Below are 25,444 nucleotides of genomic sequence, written 5' to 3'. Positions count from 1 at the left end.
GTACTCCACTCTTATGCAGCAATGGACCAACTCATGTTTCTAAACGAAGATATTGTAAGTCGTTAATTGCTCGTTTTAACGATTGTAAACACTACACGATGTTTATTGGACTGTGGGTACTCCATGGATTACTGTGATGTAATGCGGAGCTGGAGTATAAGGTCCAGTCCTAGGCCATCGCAATGTTAATTGGACCATATTTTTTGTATGAATTGTGGTTAATTTTGGAGCACTCGGTTGACCCATAGCGAGTACTCCATACATGCATGCATGGAGTACTCGCGATTTTAGCAGGGAACATAAATATATTAAAAAAAAAACACAACTATGATGCATCAGCGATCATCTTAAAAATTATGAAGTTAATGTGTAACAAAGTTTGTATTGGAATGCACCAATATATACCCATAATATATGTATATGTTAGTAAAAAGGAATATATATAGTACAATATATACATATGTAAGTGTCGGACATCAAAGGTAGGCAAACAGAATTTTCTTAGATGAGAGTTTTTTTTTTAGAACCAGTCCTATTACATTTTTTTGTTTCTTAATTCTTTTACAATCACATACGCAGTTCGGGATTGAAACATCGATAGACTTTTATAAAGTTTCAGGAGTTTTCGGACAAATAACTACTTTTTTGATAGCACCCTTCGCCTAAAAGACTGCCCACCCCTGATTTATGTATGTACCTAAACATACAAAAGGAAATAAGTCACACAGTCACATAAAAGCAAAAAAATATATATATATTGTATGTATAAGTATATTTTTCATGGTAGTTCCAAAGCTAAAATATTCCCTTCGTCAAAAAGCAGTTATTTTATTCTGCTTTTCACACTTGCTTGCGCACTTCAAACTAACATTAGTTTTGATTATTAATAATCAAAGAAATACATAAATTTTTGGTTTAGTAAAAATAATGAAAACCAAAAAAAATTTAATGTTTCTGCTTTCCATAATTGTAAACCAATTGTTTTGAAACGAGACCTATACAAGATTCTTCGAATACTAAAATATTTTGGAAAGGAATTTTCTATGACTTAAAAGGGAAAGCGATTATATTTAAAATGCATTTGGATTATTTATATAAGGGGTGTGCAACTTTGTCGTATTTCTCCAGTCATTACTGTTTGTACGATTATAATTAAAAATGATTCAATAATAATTATTTACTTAAAAAAAAACGTGATAATTAAAGGTTTTGCTTACTGACATTCAGTTGAATATGTGTAGGTACAGATTGAACTATTTGTACCAATTATTATAATTAAATTAATTAATAGCCCATTGGCAGAAACATGTAATTGGTAATCTTACGAGAGAACCCGTTTTTCACCACAATTTTATGTTGTACGATATACGTACATACATATAAATTTTCGAATGATGAAAATGCATAAAAAAACTCAAAGCGTTTAAGAAAGTTACCAAGTTGGACATTTAAAAAGAATAATGGATAGATAGAGAGCAAGAGACAGAACTAAACAATAGGATATGCGAAACAAAAGAGTGATATTAGCCGTGTTTTTTTTACACGTAAACGTCTATACGCTTAAACTTTATATGGACTGCTAAGTGACAAACTTTAAATACACCTCTGAAATTGCTCCGCATAAAATTTGTCCTACTAAATTTCAATACGCATTATACTCAGATGTAACTGAAATATGTGTCTTTGTTTCACCTTCTACACTAATTCTATGTATTCTATGTGTGTCCACAATTCATCGCAACTGATTTAGCTATATGTTATACCCTATGGCCATCAGAGGGTTGTGTCTCCGCTTTTCGGTACACCCTGTGGCTGTAGCTAGTTAATTGAAGTGGCAAAGGACAAAATCAGTTATGAGTGTAATTATGGTTTATAATCGTAACCCATGCATATTTCTCTTTCAAAGAATTAAAAGAAATTAGGTCAATAAAGTTACTTTTATAAGGTTATTGTACATATTTTTTCACAAAACTTAGGATCGTTTAGCTGATGTAGTGAGGGCGATTTAAGCTCACACAATTTTATTGAGTTACAATAATTCTAATTCCTCTTTTATGGGAGCTAGCAGTGATGCAATATAGATCGTCGCATTTAAATAAAGTTGTAATGCAAGAAGCATATTCACAGTATGTGCTATGCCTTAATTAACTTTTACATATATTGAAGAAAAAGAAACAAATGAAATCTTGAAATTTTACTCTTGTGAATTTTCAAAGTTTGCCAGTTTACCAAATGGTTTTTTAATTATATAAAATTATTTCCGACTTAATTAATTAAGATAGAAACCAATGAAAAGTGTTTTTGTAATTACAAAAATCTCACATTCATACAATTATATTATGCAGTAAGTTATTTGTAAGTGACTTTGTTTTATTTATTTAAAACAACCGCTTAACTGTATGACTTGAGGAGTTCCATATTAAAACGTAATTAATGCATTTGTAATTTTTTCGGAGTTTGATGTAATAATATTCTCTTATATCATATATATGATAGCTCATAAAATGTATGAAGATTATGGGTCTAACTTAATTAAAACTCTTATTGAAAATGTGGAACTGACTAAGGTATTGCAATTTGTTTACATTTTCTCAACTTTTCGATTGTAATCATTGCGTTTTATTTATGGCTAATATAAAGGCGGTTTCTTTTCTTAAACTAATGTATGTGTGTTCCTTTCATGAAACATTCCCCACTGAATAAGAAAAGAGATATGATTACCTACAAATTCAGCCTTTTTGTAGAGTGCCAATTACCCAGTTAAAAAGATAAAATCTAAGAGTGCTACATGTGGGTAACATTGTTTTTCAGAAAAGAAAACTACATATGTTGTACTCAATAATCACTTTATTAACACAACGTAATGTCATGTAATTAAACATTTGTAATATTTAGTATGCTGTGTCGTAAGTGAGATTTTCTATTTAAATTTATCTTGCGCACCGTACACCGTTTATTTATACACTTTAATATCGGTCTGTCTCTATTCATCCAGAAATTTTTATTATGTAAAAATTGCGCAGTAGTAGTACTCAAACGGAACATTTTTTCTGTGTTTTGTTCTTTTGATTTTGTATGTTTACTTTTTTACATTCCCGATGTAAAAAAAATCCAGCATGTCGGAACATACACCAAATATCAGATAGAACTTTATGTCATACTTTTACTAAAACCCACGTATGTGTATGAAAGTTCTCAGAATGGAGGCGTTACCTTTTATGCGAACCAAAAACTGTCGGTGTCGACAATCCGAGTTAATTGTGCCATGAACAGTTTCCCTGTAAAAATTCATTTGCCGTTCGGAAACGTCATGTTTATGAAGTTCCCTCCACTTGGTAGAAAACATTACAAATAGCTGGAGTAGCTTTTTTGCATTTTTCATATTGGTATTCTTTAGCCCACTTACAGAACTTTTTAACTCAGTGTTAATTTTAATTGTCAAAATTTTATGAGTTTAACTTGCCGTTCTTCTGTAAGTGAACTTTATAGATTTAGGCATCTGAAAAGATTTAACGTTAAATCTTACAAGTTTTATCATACAAACTTAAATCTCGAAACGCAGAATATTTACGTTAATTCTTCATTAAAGCTTCAATCATTCATTAAAACTACAGTAGGAGCAGTTTTTAAATTCATATATGACAGATGTTGCGTGAAGATTTTCATGTTAGGATTTTTATGGCCTAATGTGAGTAAAATAAAAAAATGTATCAAAAACTGAGCTGCTGGGCCTACTTTATAGTTTTTTTAATACGAAAAAATAAAACTTCGAATAAAACTATAGTGGAGGTTAAGATATGAGATTTTATAAATCTTCACAGTTAAAGCTCTTGGTGGAGATATGCTGCTAAAGTTAAAGTATGACTTTAACTTTCATCTGACATGGATTTCAGTTCATGGTGTAATTTTTTTGCAGTTATCATGATATGGCTCTGATTTCAAAAGTTTACTGTTGCACCACCACCAACCCCTTAAAATGTTTTAAAACTGTTAAAAAATCGCAAAGTATTACCGGTGTTCACACTTAGCTCGTTGACACCTTAGTCGGTGGTTGGTAGTTTTTTGATTTAATAAATTGTAGTTGTTTTAAAAAATTGTAGTGCGATAATTTTTCTAAAATTAAGTACATACACATACAAAAAATTAACAACTACCTACTAACGTCAATGAGCCAGGCATGAATCTGGATTTCGCATTTTTACATATAATTAAAGTGGCAATTTATATGAAACAAAAAATAGGGGAATTTGAAGGTGTTAGATATGTATATCATCGGCTTAGAGTGCAAACCTGCTAACGGACATAAAAAAATATTACATTGAAAGAAAAAAAAATTATAATGTAGTTTAGAATTTTGTTCAAATGATTTAGCATCATGGCATTGCAAAATGTTGTAGCATATTTTTTACAATACACTCACAAAATACACGGCTATGCATTTGCTATATCATTGTAAATGCGCAACATCAATAGCAAATTAGCTACTGTCAATACAAAACGAAACAAGGAAAGAAAAAATTGAAAATGAAAAAAGGTGCTCACGAACCGTAGCTTACATATTTGTATGTATTTGCTAGAATAACGTTTCCAACATCAAATACACAAAATTCTGAGCTGTTTTGAATTTTTCATTGAAGTGAAGTCATCTAAAGTTGATTTACTTTGTGTGTTGTCAATTTTTGATGTTAATTTTATGCATTATGAAACTGCATCAAGAAGTAATTTTTGGAAAAAATGTTACGTAGTAGGTTTCCACTCTAGGCCGACGTTATTTATGTAATTGAGTTCATACTTTCTAAAATACTTAAATTTTGGCAATGATTTTTCGATGTGTTGAATTTTTATTATATTTCAATTAAATTTTTAGCTTAATAACGCAAAATTTTTCAATGTATTGTTAGCTACAGTTTTGAAATTTATATAATTTTCGAAGCTCTAAATTTCTAATAGTATAATTATATGTATTTTTGTTGTATTTTCTAATAATTTCGGCAGTCCATGTTTAAAAGGAAGGGAAGAGTAAGTGTACACTTGTTACATTGTTTTTTGTTTTTGTCATTACAAAAGCTCTAATACAAGAAATCAAGAACAAATAAACAAAATGCAGAGAAAAATTACTCCATTGATCTCTTTGATTAGTGCTTTTGCTATGGTTAGTTTCTAAGAAATTTAATTTGTTAATGTTAGACATTTTTAAGCGAAAATTTCAAAACAAAAATCCAATTTGTTTCAATTTTATTGCAAAACACCCCACTGTAGAGCTGTTTACGACGTGCATATAATGCTTGTTGACATGCGCTTATACAGGATACCCTTTTATATCATTTTTTTGTTTTTTAGTTCACAAACCAATTGTTGTTTTACTCACTTGTATATTGTTTTATATTTTAGATACGATTTTTCATTTTTTTGTATATTCTGCAACTGTCGCTAACAAAATGAGCTCTTTTTTCAATAAGCACTCGCCAATTGTTACCGTTTACCAATTTTGTGTACTTTCAAATTGGTGTATTACGAATTGTAGGTGATTTGAGTGGGGAAAATTCATGTATGGTATAAACCAATTAAACATTTTTGTTTAGTCGCTCTTCTATATCTAGCGTTCAATTGTATCAAATAATTATTGAATCATAATTAAAATTTTGAGTAACTTAAATAAAACTTAACGGTTAAGGACAAGGTTGCTTAGGATTTGGTCGTTGTTTGTCGTTGAACTATTTTTGGTTAGCAACAAAATGATTCGTTATAATTGGGAGAGCGCTGATATGGTTGAATGAACTTTTAAACCATTTTTTCATTGCTTGACTTTACTTGGATAATTTTTCTTTTTCTGATTTTGAAATGTACCACTTACGTGCGTGCTTTGTAAATTCCTCAATTAATTCGTCACGATCTCTATTCTTAGGAATATTTCCGACAAAAAGCCGGTGATTGTTAAATGATACCGTAACGCCAATTTTTTTGCCTTTTCGAATTTCTAAATCATTCAGCTGGAATTGTCAAAAGTTCACACAAAAATAATTTATTTTGCTTTCTTTCAAATAGATTTGTAACGCTAATTTTTTAGAAAATATTTTTGAAATTAAATAAAAAAATTCAGTTAAATTTTAGTAGTATATGAGTTATACATACGTACGTACATATATATATTTAGTACAAATAATTTTGTTTCAGCTTTTGAATATTCGTGCCAAATATAACTTAATTTAGATAATTACAAAATAATTTCATATAGAAACAAGTACCAGGAAAATTTTCTAATTGTGGTAAAAAGTGTTTAGAAAAGGATAATAATATAATTAATAAGTAAATGGTTAATGCTCATGAGTTAAAGTATTTAATAATCAAACGCATTTCGTTTTAATAAAAGTAAAAAAAAAAAATAATTAAATAAGTTTACATATCACTCGGCTACTTTGTATATTATTTGCTAATTCTGTGAAAATAATGATATAGTTTTTATGGATATTAATGATAAGGTAAATTTTTTGAAAGTCAACATAAAAACAAAATAATATAATTTAATAATATAAATATGTAATTTAGTTTAAAAATGTTTATTAATGTTTTCTTAAATTTAGTACGACCAATATTCCAATGAAGTTAAATTGTATTCCCTTCAACTTTTTTCCTATATATTAGTGTATTTTAAGTTAACTCAAAGAGATAATTGCACACATTTTACAAGAATGGTGTCTTGCTTGATCCGCAACCTTCCAGGACGATGAGTAATTTCATTTCACCATGTATCAAGTCATTGTAGGTATGATAGAAACTTATGAAAGTGGAGAGTTTAGGTTTAAAACGGGTTTCTCACTAATGTTACAGACAATTAAAAATTTTATATAGATTTCTGATTACCGTAACTGGTAATTAGTTACTCCAGATAGAAGCGATGCAGAAGCAAAAATCTCAACTTATCTCAAGGTTCGTCCTAAAGGCACTGTTAATACGGCTATTAAGTTTAGGAGAACTTTTCTTTGACTGAAATAAAGTTTATTCCTATATGGTTTTAATATTCTCATTTAACCCCATTTATCAATTTTGATAAGAATACGCTGCTGAAGCTAATTTTGACTGTTAACAAGCACTTTTGCTTGCTTCTGATAAATACGGCTGAAACATAGATGAGTGGACACGATTTGCCTTAGACAAAATCCTTTTAGGATAAAATTTTAGATTATGCACTATATCGGTATAACCAACTCCTAAGAAACGTCCACGCCACGTTTTCATAATCCTTGAAGGCTTAGAGGAAAGTTAATTGTTTTAAACTCAGTGTTTTCTTATGTGTATGAGTTTAACAGTACTTGACACTTTTATATGAGCAAGTGTGCTCCACAGAGCAGTATACACGTGAGAACGTGCATACATGTTTTGCATCAAAAAGCACATTCATGCGCATGTGCCTTATTTCATATGGCACACACTTGAATTGTGTGCTAATTTTTTTTTTTATATTGCACAGCTCATGTGTATGAGCTTTGAATTCAGTGATCATTTATTTCACACGCGTGTGTGAGCTGAGCATGAGTGTGCAAATAGGAACTCTCTTGAAGTCATTTTGGAAATGCATCCAAAATCCAAAAAGTAAATTTCAAAGCAGTTAAAAACAAGCCAAGAGATATTAAATTTAAGTTAAACAAAAAAGAATGCGTCATTTCACGTTCCAACTTAAATTGATTACATGGCTTAATTTTTTTGGCTCCTTGTTTGCCAACTCAGTGAGGCGAATATGGAAATTAAACTGAGTTTGCGAATTTTAGTGCGGACTGACAGTTTTCACAAAACGCGAAAAAAACACAGCCGAGGCATGCTAAACTAGTTAACATAACAGATATTAAACAATTTATCGTCGTTGCTTCCTAAAGAAACAACTGAGTAATAAAAATTTTTCTGCTCTCCTGTAAAATTCAAATGCCGTCAGATATATGATATGTCCAATACACAGTTCAAGCCAACTCATAATCAGCCCTGAAAGTCGACCAAACACAATAAAGACAAACTTTCTTTCATTATAGAACAAATACCGGGTTTTGTGTCCAGATTATATCTTGCGCTCATATTTATGTTCGTGTCTGGATTTTTATTGGGAGGTAGTTGGTTAAGTTCCCTGGTTCAGGATTATGTAAGTCGGGATAACGCTATACAGTCACTTTAACACAATATTGATTGAGAATTTTTTTGTTGTTATTGTTTCAAATAAAAAATCAGCTTCTAATAAAAATATGTGTTATGCAAATACAGTGGAAAATGCGATCTCGAAAGATTTTGATACAAGGTGTATGTGCACCCTTCAGAGGTTTATTGGAGGGTTAATGAAGAGGGAAAATTCCCCTGGATTTTGACCGAATTAAAAAGGTGTCAGAAAAGTAAGTTGTTCAACAAATTTCACACATTTTTCAACTAAATTTCACTTCCTTTTTCCTTCATTTCAAACAATACGTGATTAAATTATTTTGAAAGTGGGAGCAGTTAGTAACAATAAAAAATACAACAATATCTCTTCATTAACGTCGTGGTGTAACTTTACAAGAAATGTCCTAATTTAAATAGAAAATGTGAATTGTCATTTTAAAACATAATAGCTGATTTTTTATGTTAGAACACAAACTATTTAATTCTAATACCGTTCTAAGATTTAGATTCCAAATAAGTAAAGATGTTATTTGTTTCTACTAAAACCAGCAAATGACGAAATTTTAATTAAAATGAAGTTAAGCTGACTTTTCAAATAACATTTTATTTGACATTTTCTCATAAATAATTTGCCTTTTTTGATGGGCCATTTGCATATGGGTTCTTTTTTGAGAACGTTCATAAACCGTATTTCTAAATAAGGTCATATTTTAAGACATCGCTCTGTCGATAAGTAATTAATTGATTCTAATGACCAGAGGCATAGAAGTTCAGCCGGAGAGATTTAAATCACGAATTTACTTTCCAATTTCAACTAAACTATACAAATATTATAAAATTAATGAGAAAATAACATCAAATTCTATATTTAACAATGAAAATATAGAAGCGCCCTTTAGTTTGTGAAGGGTGGTGGGACAAGTTGCATTGGAAGCACATAATATTTGAGTAAACTTCAACTTAGTGCTCAACTATAATTTTATTTTACATTTGATAAACCAAAATAAAAATCATTAAAATAGGATTCCCACGTTTTTCATGCGCTGAAAGACAATAATTTAACGTCATTTTTTATACGTCGTGTCTATTCTGACGGAATGACCCTCAAGTCGCTGCATGAAGATGCCAGATAAATATAAATGCGCATGTGTTCCCAACACAAAATAACAACAACAAAACTAGCATCAATGCATGCAAGTCTTCTGCACATTTATTTTGGGCTTAAAGCTCGCGATTGTTTTTACGACAAAAATAGTGTATTGGAAAGCATTATCGCTAATACATGAAACATCCACATGTACACTTGAGGCTATCAGCGCAAATATAGTGTAATTCACAATTAATGTTTATTACATTCAATAAAATAATAAAGTAAAAGGTTCCCTAAGTAGATGGCGCTAAAAGCATTATTTTTGCATGTGTGTGAAAGTTACACATTTAATATACCAAGTTCGACAAATGCGGGGCCCCGTATTATTTTATATTGAAAATCATTTTCACTCGAAACGACCACAGCTCGTTGTCGCTGGTTTACATATTTTATTAATCCGATCCGATATTTCTGACTATTGTGATTAAAGAATATGTTTTGATCACGACTCGTGCGCTGGCAGATGGGTAGGAATCGAAAATCGGGCGACATTAGCGCCTTCTGACATACAAATCATGGCAATCTTCAACTGTAGCTACATGTTAAGCATAAGAAGAACTTGACATTTGTTTTGGCAACGAGTGCTTTAAGACTTTGAACGTGAAATTATTTTTCTGACTCGTCGGTACTTTTCCAATGTTTTCACAATTAAAAACTGCATTGTAACAAACGAATAGGAAACAAATATTTTAGCAAGTATTTTTCTTGTATAGTGAGACTATTTATAACAGTGCTTAGCGAAATTTTTTATATGAATGATCGAGTTACAAATGCTAAGTATGAAGTTCTGTTTATATTTAGAGACGGAACATCTTGCGGTATTGTGCCGACGTTCGCTTCTGCATCAAAACTCATGAGCATGAGAAAATCCGTTCTGACGAGGCCATAGCACGTAATACTGATTGACATAGAGAAGCTTCCCGAAACTACTACTTTATAGTTAATATTATTTTCTGAAAACGCAGCTTGAGATTAATAACTAATAAATGAGTTTGTGTTATGTATAATGTTAATGAAATAGATTACAAAAATATTGATGCATAAAATTTGTTTTAGTTTTTTTACTTTCGTATACTTTTTCCTTTTTAGATTTTTTTAAGGAGTTAATGACTGGAGATATTTCTGTCATAGCTTGATATTTTTTTTTTCAATTTTGTCTATCATAGCTTAAAAAAATGTAAGGCTGAGGGCATAGTACGTGCTATGATATTTTCTTATTGTATAGCGATATCTTTTCTCATACGTTTGAAAAATTTCAAGCATTGCTGACACAACTTTTAGAATTAAAAAATAATTTTTTTAAAACATCCTTAGAATATTACCATCCCTAATAATTTAAAGATAATGATCATAGTTTGGTTATAGCATCGCTTCCACTCTGCTCTGAGCCTTAGAAAATACAGAATAGGTACTTATGACGTTTTCTTTTCGGAAAATAATATCTTATGAACTCTGTCGTAAGTTTGTATGTTCCTTTCAGAAAATATGTCCCACTGAATAAAAGAGGGAATACAATTACCTATAAATTCAGCCTTTGTGCAGATCGCCAGGTGACCTAATTTAAAAATTAGGGTGCAATATGAAAGTCATATTATTCATAAAAGAAAACGCCATTAGTCATTAGGCAAAAATTACCTATATGTATGCATGTGTGTATCTGTATGCAAGGAATATGCCTGTGTGTTGATGCATGTGAGTGGTGCAACACAAAGCCTATGTGCAAGTGTATGCAATGTGATGCGAGTGTTTTGAATGTACACATAGCTTATTTGCATGTATGTGTATAAAGGCCGAAACACAATTTCGACGACGGACTAACTTTTCACCGGGAAAATAAAATTTAGTTGATATGCATGAGAATGTTTACATTTATTCAATTCAAAATGAAGTATTCTGGGGCGTAACCGTAGTCAAAATAAAATGTAATTTGAAGTGTAATTTAAGCTTTTTGACAAATAGATCGTTTAAAATTACGTCAAATAGATAATACAATGGAAAAATTTTCTGTCGTTCTTTGTTTCGGCGTTGTGCTAATTTCAACGCCAAAACACTAAAACTAAGTCTAAGTGAATACATACTTAATTTCAACAATAAATTAATTAAGAATAACAATTTTAATATTTGTACGAACCAAATTTAGTTCTTTTCGTTAAGCTCTATTTATGTTTCGTGGAATAAATTCAAAGGGTGAAAGTTTTCGTCGTACGTCGTTATTGTGTTTGCGAAGATGACAAACGCTTATCCATGCCTGTTTATATGATCTTTTTGTTTGTTAATGACTTTTTGTGGTAAATTTTGTTGGTGGGTTTACATTGTAACAAAATGTTGGTTAAACACGCATTTGAAAAGAGTCTCAGCGGTGTTGAACGAATAAATTTATATTTAAAATAATAAAATGGTATAAGATGGGTGACTTTTTTAACAAAAGAATGGATGTTGGCCTGCTGAACGAGTCCCGAAAGGCATATCAATTTGCGGCAATATTAAGTAATGTTTGCCACTTCAAAACAAACTAAGAAAATGTAAAATAGTTTACTCATTTTAGTTTTGTAAACTTATTCCCTGAATTGCTACATTTCAGGATTCGCTCATATTCATAATTGGTAGCAGTAACAAAAGGTTATAAGAAAATGGTTATAATTAGATGTGTTTTGATGTGGTTAAATGACGACTCATTGGTATTGGAAGGGGTGATTTAATATAACTTATAACATAAACACAATTATGCTATATTAAATATAACAAAAAAAAAATAATAAAAAAAGTGAAGATTTTAACACAATTTTTGGTAGCATTCATTACCTAGTGCTGTTTCTGTTTTTTTTTTTATACCTTTTTCTATTTATAGTTTTATCTTTTTACTTATTACTACAGGCACTCGCTTTTGAGTTATAGTTTCGAAGTATCGAGTACTCTTTTTTGTTGTTTTGCTTTCTTAATTACATATTTGAATTATATGGTTTAAGCCAATTGGGTGTCAGCCAATTATAAAAGCCAATTGGATTTTTGTATTTTACAAGCCAATTACAATTTGATTGCCATTACCATGACAGTGCGAATATTTATGCGACTCGTAGTGGAATTGTTATAAAATAAGCATGCAAACAAAAATTTGAAAAAATTTAATCATAGTTTAAATTAAGTTTATATGTACATCTGTGTTTCTTCACACAATTTTTGGAACCTAAATCACAAAAATTTTTGTATGATGTCGAATGGGTCGATTTTTGAGCATCAGTGAATTACTTTTAACAATTGGCAAATTTAACTGTCTACACAGCGCCCTCTTGGTTGATTTTGGCAATGTTTCGGAGTTGAAATAGAAGTACCGAGCATGTTGTATTCGCGACAATTCATAGAATTTTATTATTAAGGCCTTGATCTTATTTCGCACCAACGATCATGTAAATCAAATAAGCCGACAACAACAATAGTAAATACAATCCCAGACCACGGGGAAAGTGTCAAAAAAATTACAGTGTTCATAGACACATACAAAAGTCTAAAGTTTACAATGATTTGGTGAAATATTTAATAGAAGTGGAAATGAAATCAGTCAACAAATCAACGCTGTGATGGCCGAATGGATCTACGAACCTACCGGTTTCTTTAGAAGTCGAGGCTCCTGCGATTTCAATTTCCTCATGGATCTAGAGGGTGGGAGGACCGTATGGTCTAGAAGGTTACATGTGGTCATACTAAATCGTTCCCGAGATGGTCGGGCTAGTACCTTAATGGTGCTTTGTTACCGGATATATATCCGGCATAGGACCATTATTTTCGTTAATATTCCCCAAAACCTTCGGGAAGTGTTGTTGTTGTAGCGATAAGGACACCCAGAAAAGGACCAACAACAAAGATAACACTTTCCAAAGGAGTGACCTTATCGCCACAGTAACAACAAAAACTACCAGAGAGATTTTAGGTCGGGCTACTCTTCCAATTTGTGTCGTGCTGTTTTTGATTTTTCTTACAAATTGACGAGACGAGAGCTACGTGTTTCACGCCGACTCAGAAAGTCATCTGCAAGGCAGATTAATTTCCAATAAGCCTTTCATGGCAGAAACAAACCCTGGAATGTTTGCCAAATCACTGCCGAGGGACGACGCCACTTAGAAAAACTTTTTTCTAATTGAAAAAATTTATTTCACAATTTTTGATATGGTTTTGCCGGCGACTTGAACTCAGGATCTACGGTGTGGTTGGTGGAGCACGCTACCGTCTCAAATTATTCTTAAGGTCTTAAGTTTATAAAGAGTTACTTGATTAGAAGGCAGGGTGAATAAGATATGATACGAGGTTTTGCAAAAACGATTCTTCAAAAGATCACAATGAAAATATGAAATCGAAAATATCCGAGTTGCAAGACATGGTATCAAAATTCATGATAATTGTACTAGTTGAAGGTTTTAATGCAATATATTCCACCATTTTTCAAAAACAAAAAAAAAATATCGTTGGCCTAGGCCCACTTGCAGAACGGCACGTTATATCTTTAACTCAGAGTTAACCTGACATTAGGGGTTTAACTCATACATTTATGAAAAATTATTCGAATTAACTCTGTGTTAGAAAGATAACCTGCCGTTCTGCAAGTGGGCATTAGAGTATAACAAATTTTTGGGTTCATCTTATATACAGTATAGGCTGTCAGGCGCCAACCATAACACGTCTATCATTATGTTTTGAAGATAATAAATTCGGATTTTCATACAGCGCAATTTTTTTGGGCTCTGCTGCTCGAATACTATGTTACGACTTTGAAACGTTAATTATCTTAATAAATTTTACGTTTGCATACATCTTTTATCAAATACCACTATAAACGCATATATATATTTACGATATGTCGCAAATTTGCTTTATAAAAAAAATTTATTTAAAAAAATTTTCATTTTGAATTTACCTGTTAATTTACCAAATTCGTCTAATATCTCCTCTTTGCCTTTCGACTTGGGTATGTTGCCTACAAATAGGCGCAGGTTCGGTACGCTAATGTTAATTTTTAGACACTTGCCGGGTTTTATTTCATGATTATCGAGCTGTAGATGGGGAATATGTATACAAATATTTATATGTGTTTCTTTTTAGCGTTTGCTTATGTCATTTTTTTTTTTTTTTTGTAGTAGGTGTAATGATGTAGTTTGGTAGGATTGTTTTTGAATAATAATAAACAATAACAATGATACCGAATAAATAAATAAATAAGTAAATAAATATAAATAATAAAACATAAAAAGTATTTACTAAGGCCCACTTGCACAATGGCAAGTTAACTTTTTAACCTAAGAGTTAACCTGATATGAGTGGTTAAACTCAAACATTTTTTACAGATTTTTGAAATTAACTCTGAACTAAAACAATAACTTGCGGTTTTTCAAGTGGGCCTAAAATGATGGAAAATTTAAAGCACAAATGATAATACAATACAATTTACTACATAATTATAAAATCAAAAGCAAATTTAAAAAAAGGCAAAGGAATAAAATTATTCGGGAGGCAGGGAAAGACAATAAACATAGTTCAAAATTAATTTAAAAATGTGGGTAGGAAAATGTGAGGGAAAAAGACTGGATATTTATTCTGGAAGAAATTAAAGTGGTAAAGGAAAAATATTAACGAAAATGAGCGGAATATCACTCTATCTTGGTTGTCATTTCAAAAACGTCCTTTTTAATTTGGGTAATGCCTTTTTTTTGTTTGTTTGTTTCAAAAACGTCCTGCTCAAGAATTCGGCCCTATCGCAGAACTTTTTTTGTAAACGCTCTACCTAATGTCAACATGTATTGAATTTATGATCAGATAAAGCGTTTTTGAAACAAAATTTTGAGATAGAGCGTTCTTCAACCCGGTTCTGAGATAGGACGTTTATGAAACAAATTCTGACATAGCGTGCTGTTCGAAAGTTTTCGGATGCAGGATTGTTTTGTAGGTGATTTTCCACTCAGCAGTCGATATTAATGTTTTAAAACCAACTAAAGTAAAACTGTTGTCTTTGGTGAAAATGAAAAATCTTTGTAGGAATAGGTAGATGTGTTCGTGCTAATGTTTGTAACTGTTTGTAAAGCTACTAAATTACACAATTACCAGATTGTTACGGTTTCGGGCTGTTTTTATTTTGTTGTTTTATTCAGTGAATTGATGAATTCGAGATAGAGAAATATTTAACATCAGCCAAAGAGAATTAGTGATATTTTTTAAAAAAAGCCAACAGTATGTCTTAAGAATTTCGTGTCCCAAAATGTGAGCAATTTTGAATAAAATTGTATATAAATAAGAGGAAATTTTTCAAGGATGAGATTAGTAAAGAGATAAATTAGTACGATTTAGCCGTTGTTGTGGGGCTTTAAATAGAAGACATGCTCGCAATTGGAATAAAAAAAATAAAACCAGACAATTTTTCGTTTCGAAAACTATATGCAAGACGACAATTTTTTAAGCACAGCACTATTACTTAAGTAAGTTGAAAAATACTAAGATAAAATTTATACACAAACATATGAAGCTCAAAATTAGGTTTTACAGCTACGAAAGAGAGAAACGCAGAGAAGGTACGTAGTTGTTGCAAAGAGGAGAGATCTAAAATACCTATATCGTTTTTCTTTTGCTTTTAAATTTGTTAAGCCTAATTTGTCAAAATTAAGTGTACACTTCTTTGTATTTATTTGTAGAATTTTGAATTTTGATTTATTATGAATTTTGAATTTCGTTGCTTTCGTTTGTTTTTAGTTTTTATAAACAGTTAAGCCTAAAATTATTACTATACCATCTATTTGTTTAGCATATAAATTTTTATTTAAACTTGTAACATATTTCTTAGAAGTCGGAATATAAAGAAAATATTAAAAAACAAATCATTGAAATAAATATAAGATGTAATTAATGAAATACACTGAGCAGCGGGCTTGAACAATTAACACCAAACATGAACTTCTTTGAAATACATTCTTTGAATTTAAGTTAACACTAGGATTGAACTATTTTTATGATGATAAAAGGCTAAATTTGTTAAAAACAAGGAATAAAATGCTATTTTATTTTATTATTTCAGGAAATCCTATAAAAGCTTAATATTCGCTATACGCCGGTTTTTAGTTGAAAAGTTTTCTCATATAGAGAACTTGACAGCTGTCAAGAAATAGAGGGCAAACAAATTACAACATGGTGACACTACCCTGTTTGGAGAATAACTAGGGTGACTATGCGTCCCGGAAATCCGGAACTTGTCCAGGATTTTGATTAAATGTCCCGGATTTTACTAAATTCGAAGTAAGACAAGAAAACAACCTGCGAACCGAATGTGGTTAGTTTTTCTGAGATTTTGAAAATATTTCAGTTCTTTTTTTCCATTGCAGCACATAACGCTGTGAGCAAGTGGTTTCGTTACTAAATTCGCAATGGACGGATGAAAGGAATCGTTTCGATGTGGAAAACATGACGCACATTATGATCGTGCAATTTAATTTTGCAAACTTTTTACGTGCCATGATTTTTTTCAACATTTTTCAGACTCTTTGAATGTTAAACTTCTAAAATAAATTGCTAGTTCACAGAAATATGCACTGAGTTAGAAAAAAGTGAACAAAGATTCAACTTAAATTTAAATTTGATTTGGACTCTGAAGATTTGACTGAAGCTATGTATCAAATGTATGGGAGGACTGAGTGTGCCCATAGTGTTACGAGTATTTGATCTCCAATTAAGGTCCGTCCTAATGACAAAACTAGGATTATATTTTAAATCAAAAATAAATCAGCTACAAAAACGAGGAACTTAAAATGTTTGCTTGAAAATCGATGCTGCATAAATTTTATTTAGGAAGATCAAACATCTTGCTTTGCTTTCCTGGGAATAGTTGGGTGCTATAAGTCCTATATTAGCAGACTACTGTCAAACGAACGGTCCAAGCGGGCTTGCAATAAAATCGATTGATTGACACCGCTAATTCAAAAACAAAGACATTATTCAAGAATAAATAAAATTGCTCAGCTTTATTCATATCTGGGTTTATTCTGCAATTTATAAGAACCAAATAAATCTGAAAATCGAGTTTATTCTAGCAATGTATTCCCAAGAAGATCATATTGTGTATTAGTGACCCATTTTGGCTTTTCAGTGTATTTTTTTTTAAATTATAAAGAGCAAGGCGAGGTGTTTGGTAGGTAACGGGTAGCTAATATTACTTCTACGCAAGTGAGAAAATTTGTTCTTTGGTTTACTTGATTTGGGGAATAAGAGACTTCTTTTCAAATCGTTTTATGTCATTTCAGTTTCAATTTTTCGTTATGCTAGTTATCAAAATCAGGGGTTCGTTTGTATTTCAAAGTTTCGCGGCTTTAATTTCATAAGCTAAAAAAAAATTTGACCAATATTTTTTATTTGTTTTGTTTTGTTTTGTACAAGATACAGCATGCAAATGCAAGTAAAAACTACTACTCCCTATTATAGAATTGAGAGCATAAAAATTACAGTAAAGTACAACTTAATAAGATAGTCTGTAATAGAAAGAACGCGAAAGCAGCTACGACAAAAATCTTACATACCTATAAACAATATACATACATGAATACAGTATAAATTATATACATAGATTATATGCAGTTACTAAAATATTTTTAAATAGGTATACTGTATAAAAAAGTGATAGTAATGGAAAAAATATGTAGATATCAATTTTTTCAATTATATAATTGAATTGAACAAAAATCAATCGTTCGAATTCAGTGCCCAGAAGGTATCCGATTAAAATCATCCCAAATGTGTTTAGTTTTTTTTCGTCTTTTGTAGACCATATTTATTTTTTTCTTTTTGAACTTTTGAATTTTTTTCTTTATCGGTTTTGGTACGCAAATTTTGGTCAGATGAATTTCGTTGCACAATTTTGTTTCAAATGTAATTTGTGCCTAAAATTATACTATGAAAAGATGTTATATAAAGGAATTCATAAAAGCGTTTGTGGTTTTGATTTGATTTTTTTTTTTTTTTTAAATACAATAAATTACTAAATAATTATGTTTTTACAACTCTGTAAAGCGTTAGCATAAAGTATACATATAAAGGTGTTTTTTTATATTTTTACGCATGTATACATACTACATATTGTATGTGTAATAGTATTTTCAATAATATTTAAGTGAATTTCAAACTACCTGTCGTACGGCATTTGCAGCCGCTTCACGCGTCGTGAATGTTACAAAGGCATATCCACGATTTGTACCCGTCATTGGATCCATCATTAATCTAAGATCCCATATTGTACCGCAGTCTTCAAATAACGGTATAATTTCATCCTCAAACATATCTTTTGGAATTTTCCCACAAAAAACTTCGCAACCATTGCCAGGTGTAGGACCATCCCAATTTGGTGGCGGTCCACCGTATTTGCGTTGACCTGAATTTGAAAAATTAAAAATACATTTAAAAGAAATGTTTACAAAATAAAATGATTTCTTACTAAAACAGTTGGTAAGGAATGCATTCTATTTGGAATAATTATTTCTTTGATTGTAGCACCGGAGGATTGCAATACTTTTTTCTTAGTACGTAATAATGAATAAAAAATTTAGTAGTTATTGCTTTATGCATTCCGTACTAATTATTCATTTTTTATTCCATCGATTGCATTCATTGGACTGCAATACTTGGAGCAATGCATTACGCAATCCTTTGCATTCCCTTTGCTTTTCAATATTATTATTCACTTGCCGAATACTTTTGAATTTTGTTATTCCATAAGAGGAATGTTTTTAAATTTTTTTTATTCCACATGAGGAATGCGAAAAGGAATATTTACTATGGACTAAGAATAAGGAATAATGACTAAAAATTTATTCATTACTCCAAAGAAGGAATAAAGGCTGCAATCCAAAAGTTTTAGTCCAGTAATGGGAACGCATGGACTCGTTGATTGCATTTATTAACAAGTATTATATATTTTTTATTATATTATATTTGTAACTACAACTATATATTACCAGTAGTCACATCTAAAGAGTAGCCAGTTCTTTCCAGTATTTTTTTTATTTTCTCTTCATCTGGTCCTTTTACTTGAACTGTGGCCGCTGGCGTGGCTACACCTTGTTGACTGGCGCGGCTCTTTTGTCTATAGGTTTTCATAACACCACATAAATACGCAGACTTATTTGATACATGTTCCAAATTTGATTCGAGAAACTGACTCAATACATTCAAGGCACCATCAACCGGAAATTCTTTAAGCGCATCTAACGCGCGCTCATCTAATTCAACATGCGCTAATTTTCCTGTTTTGTAAATATCATCAAGTTTTCCAGCAACCTGAAACAATAAAAATATAAACAGAATAGTAATTTAGTAAGAGATTTGAGTATCGAAATAGGCAGGAGTACCAAGTACTCGTTAAAATTGTTGTGTAAAAATACAATTTTCATTTCATTTTTGGCTTGTTATCGCCAACAATTTTATATTAAAGCTTATCGGTATAATATCAAAAGAAACCAATGATTTGGCGTTAATAATTCGTCAACACGCCGAAAACAAATTGACTAAACTCCGTTAACTAATCGATATACTTTCTATAACAAATCCATAATATTTTAATAACAAAGCAATACATTTTCGACAGTAAAACAATAACGAATCGATATTTTTTATAGAAAATCTATAAATCCTCAATAACACATCGATAACTTTTTAATACCCAATCGATAACTTTACGATAAAATATCGGCAGTTTTTCGATAACAAACCCAAAAAATCATTAACTTATTAGTAACGTTAGTAAACAAAATTAAATTTATAACACTTCAATAACAAATCTATCACTCGTCTATATCTCATCGGTAGCAGGGTGGAATAACCAGTTGAAGTAAGCCGTCAACAGTCTCGCCCTAAATTCTTCTTTGTTCTGTCATTCGGCTATCTGAAAATTTTTCACCAATGTTGTCCCCGAAAAAGTATTGTTTTTTTAAATTTTTCAACAGTAAAATATGGTAGTTTAAGTACTTTTTTTCACATAAACCAGTAAGTGAATATCGATGGGCCTTTACTGGATTTTATTACAGATATTCATCATTTGGCTATCTTTGGTGTTGGCTTCCATAAGTAAGACCGCGCTAAACTATTAAGTTCACATTGTTGATGTTTCTATTATATATGTATTTATTTTTTTTTTTTGTTCCAAAAAAAAAAAATGGAAACAGATCTTTGTTAAAACAAACTATTTGTATTATGATTGTTTAGCGACCTATTAAATTTTACCTACCAAACTATTTGTATTCACGTCATATCCAACAAGGATATTCGCCTGTGCAGCGCTACTGAAGACTTTCGAGAAATGTTTTTGTCATTCCTGCATCAAGAATACCAAACATGTCGGATTACAAAATCAGACCACTAAGATAAGAGGAATGTTACAGTTATGGATTTTAATTTAGAATATCTGAATCCGGCTCGATCGGAACAGCATCTTCTGGTTCTAGGCCGACTGCTATTATATCCCCTGACATATTTTATTGAATAATGACTTGATAATATTAGTAATAAATCATGAATTCAACTGTCAAGAGCTTTTGAGGAATCTGCTGACCAAGTTTGTATGATATATTAGAAGGGCATATTTTTTACTTCCGACTCTCAACAACAAATCAACAGAGCGGATGGAAGGTACAATTGATTTTTAGGGATGGAAACACATTTAAAAGTATTACGATCACTTACAAGTGTGACTGTAAAACTTTTCATCAAACCCGAAATCCATTTAAGGGCGCTAAGTTACTACAGTTCAACTAAATAATGGATTACACCTCTCCCTTTTATGTCCAGTTTTTCGATGAAAGCTTCAACTCCAGTTGAAGTTGAGGTTAGTTTACTTTAGACGCATTATTGAATTTTACTGCTTATTACAGTTTACGCTTTTTATTTTTAATCGATGCCAAAAGTAATATTAGCTCGCACTATCCTCTTTTGCATTGGCGTTAGGTGTCAATGATATGCTGAAAAAACAGTTTCTGTAATAGCTTTCATAGAAAGATATTTATTTTTCTACCCCTATTTTTTCAAAACTGCAAAAAATTTTACCCTCTTCTGGCCGTTGAAAATACATCCCTAACGTTTTAGGTACCGTACATCTTCTGTCTTTTTTATTTACTTCATCTGGTGATTCCACCATGATCGGTAGCACACCTATTACAAACCTTTCCTTTCTTTTTCCTTCCTTCTTTTCCCTTCCTTCTCTTCCTCTTTTTTACCTTTACTTTTCATTGCTTTCCCTTCCTTTCATTTCCTTCTCTTCTTTTTGTTTTCAATCTTTTCCTTCCCCTACTTTTCTTTCCCTCCCTTTTCTTTCTTTTCCTTTCATTTCAGTGCAGTGACGCTGTAGTACTTCATACAGTATACCAATAAAAAAATAACAGTATACCAATACCACACATTAAAACATTGCTTGAGGTTTTCGTCTCTTTAATAGCTAGGTTTACTCACTTTTTTATCTAAACCATATTCCAAGAGCTTTGGGTAATCTTCGGTTCTTTCACCATCACCGCGATCTTCTGATTTTTGATTGATGTCATCTACCAATTCGCCATTGCCTTCCGCCATTTCTGAAAAAAAAGTAATAAATAAAGTTGGATTCTGGTTAGTTTTGGTCTAATATTTTCCATTAAAGTTCGATTGAAAAATATATATAAATACAGTCGAACTACTTATATTTAAAAACGATAGATTTAGTCGCTGTTTCAACATGTTAATATGCTGGTTTTGTTGTGTTAACAGTGCTTCGCCACGTTCAATTGGCGCGGTCACTCACAAATTGTCATCAAAGTTCTCTTACGGAAGTCCAAGGACAGTTCCAACAGGGGCGGACAGGTAGATTGGTGTTAGAAGCGTATATTCCACATTACAATTGAAAAGATGGTTGGTGTCATGTGGGGAGACATCGCATGCAGGGCATACAGTATGTGTTACAGCATCCAGAACGAAGGGTGACTCGTGTCTCCCTTGGTAGTGTGCTTTCTTCTTTTACAAGAGTAGGATATTGAATATTGGTAACAGGGTTCACTGGCCGCGTTCTGGTAAAGGAGTTTATCGATACTGTGTGGATTTTGCCTGGGGCAAAATAAATTGAATATCAAAGGACTTGATTTTTTCATTGCAAGAAGATTTATGAAAATATAGCAGATTTCCCTAGTCTCCTGTAAAGTTTAAATGCCATTAGATAACCGGTTTGGTATCGGACTGTCACTAAAATCAGGGTTTTAATAAAAAAAAAAAAACATTGAAAACAAGTAAGGAAGGTTAAGTTCGGGTGTAACCGAACATTACATACTCAGTTGAGAGCTATGGTGACAACATAAGGGAAAATAACCATGTAGGAAAATGAACCGAGGGAAACCCTGGAATGTGTTTGTATGACATGTGTATCAAATGAAAGGCATTAAAGAGTATTTTATGAGGGAGTGCGCCATAGTTCTATAGGTGGACGCCATTTAGGGATATAGCCATAAAGGTGGATCAGGGTTGACTCTAGAATGCGTTTGTACGATATGGGTATCAAATGAAAGGTATTAATGAGTATTTTAAAAGGGCGTGGACCTAAGTTCTATAGATGGACGCCTTTTCGAGATATCGCCGTAAAGATGGACCAGGGGTGACTCTAGAATGCGTTTGCACAATATGGGCATCAAACGAAAGGTGTTAATGAGTATTTTAAAAGGGAGTAATCCTTAGTTCCATAGGTGGACGCCGTTTCGAGATATCGCCATAAAGGTGGACCAGGGGTGACCCTAGAATTTGTTTGCACAATATGGGTATCAAACGAATGGTGTTAATGAGTATTTTAAAAGGGAGTGGGCCTTAGTTCTATAGGTGGTCGCCTTTTCGAAATATCGCCATAAATGTGGACCAGGGGTGACTCTAGAATGCGTTTGTACAATATGGGTATCAAAAGAAAGGTGATAATCAGTATTTTAAAAGGGAGTATTCCTTAGTTCCATAGGTGGACGCCGTTTCGAGATATCGCCATAAAGGTGGACCAGGGGTGACCCTAGAATTTGTTTGTACAATATGGGTATCAAAAGAAAGGTGTTAATGAGTATTTTAAAAGGGAGTGGGGCTTAGTTCTATAGGTGGACACCTTTTCGGAATATCGCCACAAAGGTGGCCCAGGGGTGACTCTAGAATGTGTTTGTACGATATGGGTATCAAATTAAAGGTATTAATGAGGGTTTTAAAAGGGAGTGGTGGTTGTTGTATAGGTGGTCGCATTTTCGAGATATCGCCATAAAGGTGGACCAGGGGTGACCCTAGAATTTGTTTGTACAATATGGGCATCAAAAGAAAGGTGATAATGAGTATTTTAAAAGGGAGTATTCCTTAGTTCCATAGGTGGACGCCGTTTCGAGATATCGCCATAAAGGTGGAGCAGGGGTGACCCTAGAATTTGTTTGTACAATATGGGTATCAAAAGAAAGGTGTTAATGAGTATTTTAAAAGGGTGTGGGGCTTAGTTCTATAGGTGGACGCCTTTTCGAGATATCGCCATAAAGGTGGACCAGGGGTGACTCTAGAATGAGTTTGTACGATATGGGTATCAAATTAAAGGTATTAATGAGAGTTTTAAAAGAGAGTGGTGGTAGTTGTATATGTGAAGGCGTTTTCCAGATATCGACCAAAATGTGGACTAGGGTGACCCAGAACATTATCGGTTGGATACCGCTAATTTATTTATATATGTAATACCTGGCAAGATTTTAAGGGTGTTTTATTTCGCCCTGCAGAACTTTTTCATTTTCTTCTACTTAATATGGTAGGTGTCACAACCATTTTATAAAGTTTTTTCTAAAGTTATATTTCGCGTCAATAAAACAATCCAATTACGTTACCATGTTTAATCCCTTTTTTCGTATTTGGTATAGAATTATGGCATTTTTTTCATTTTTCGCAATTTTCGATATCGAAAAAGTGGGCGTGGTCATAGTCGGATTTCGTTCATTTTTCATACCAAGGTAAAGTGGGTTCAGACAAGTACGTGAACTGAGTTTAGTAAAGATATATCGATTTTTGCTCAAGTTATCGTGTTAACGGCCATGCGGAAGGACAGACGGACGACTGTGTATAAAAACTGGGCGTGGCATCAACCGATTTCGCCCATTTTCACAGAAAACAGTTAACGCCATAAAACCTATGCCCCTACCAAATTTCAAAAGGATTGGTTAATTTTTGTTCGATTTATGGCATTAAAAGTATCCTAGACAAATTAAATGAAAAAGGGCGGAGCCACGCCCATTTTTAAATTTTCTTTTATTTTTGTATTTTGTTGCACCATATCATTACTGGAGTTGAATCTTGACATAATTTACTTATATACTGTAAAGATATTACATTTTTTGTTAAAATTTTACTTCAAAAAAATTTTTTTTTAAAAGTGGGCGTGGTCCTTCTCCGATTTTGCTAATTTTTATTAAGCGTACATACAGTAATAAGAGTAACGTTCCTGCCAAATTTCATCATGATATCTTCAACGACTGCCAAATTACAGGTTGCAAAGTTTTAAATTACCTTCTTTAAAAAGTGGGCGATGCCACGCCCATTGTCCAAAATTTTACTAATTTTATATTTTGCGTCATAAGTTCAACTCATCTACCAAGTTTCATCGCTTTATCGGTCTTTTGTAATGAATTATCGCACTTTTTCGGTTTTTCGAAATTTTCGATATCGAAAAAGTGGGCGTGGTTATAGTCCGATATCGTTAATTTAAATAGCGATCTGAGATGAGTGCTCAGGAACCTACATACCAAATTTCATCAAGATACCTCAAAATTTACTCAAGTTATCGTGTTAACGGTCGGACGGACGGACGGACGGACATGGCTCAATCAAATTTTTTTTCGATCCTGATTATTTTGATATATGGAAGTCTATATCTATCTCGATTCCTTTATATATGTACAACCAACCGTTATCCTATCAAACTTAATATACTCTGTGAGCTCTGCTCAACTGAGTATAAAAATATCATAATATCAAAATATCATAATTTTTGTTTTGGGGGGCAGTGTGGACCTGGGGAAGTCGGGCGTGTGCAAATAAAAGAAAATAAATACCGAATTAGTAAATAGTAATCACAAGGTTATTTATAAAATATAAATTTATTTAAAATATATAAAGGAATTAGCGACG

General features: G+C 32.0%; 1 protein-coding gene across 21 annotated transcripts in view; it reads right to left on the bottom strand.

The window, feature by feature from the left end:
* The window catches only part of Syp (Syncrip), a 329,665-nt gene that overhangs the window by 43,622 nt on the left and 260,599 nt on the right, over positions 1–25,444 (bottom strand). For 14 of the 21 annotated variants that reach the window (XM_067761459.1, XM_067761466.1, XM_067761464.1 and 11 more), the window contains exons 2-5: positions 21,749–21,867; positions 19,264–19,585; positions 18,439–18,680; positions 5,855–5,990 (exon numbers count right to left, since the gene is read on the bottom strand). In XM_067761459.1, the coding sequence (XP_067617560.1) occupies positions 5,855–5,990; positions 18,439–18,680; positions 19,264–19,585; positions 21,749–21,867 (819 nt within the window). Of the gene's footprint in view, positions 1–5,854; positions 5,991–14,195; positions 14,332–18,438; positions 18,681–19,263; positions 19,586–21,748; positions 21,868–25,444 lie in introns of all 21 variants that reach the window. The other 7 variants (XM_067761460.1, XM_067761465.1, XM_067761468.1 and 4 more) reach the window with 1 other exon arrangement.

This window comes from Eurosta solidaginis, chromosome 1, assembly GCF_040869045.1.
Source record: "Eurosta solidaginis isolate ZX-2024a chromosome 1, ASM4086904v1, whole genome shotgun sequence".
Lineage (NCBI taxonomy): Eukaryota > Metazoa > Arthropoda > Insecta > Diptera > Tephritidae > Eurosta > Eurosta solidaginis.
Note: the sequence above shows the minus strand (reverse complement) of the source record. Positions and strands in the feature narration are given on the sequence as shown.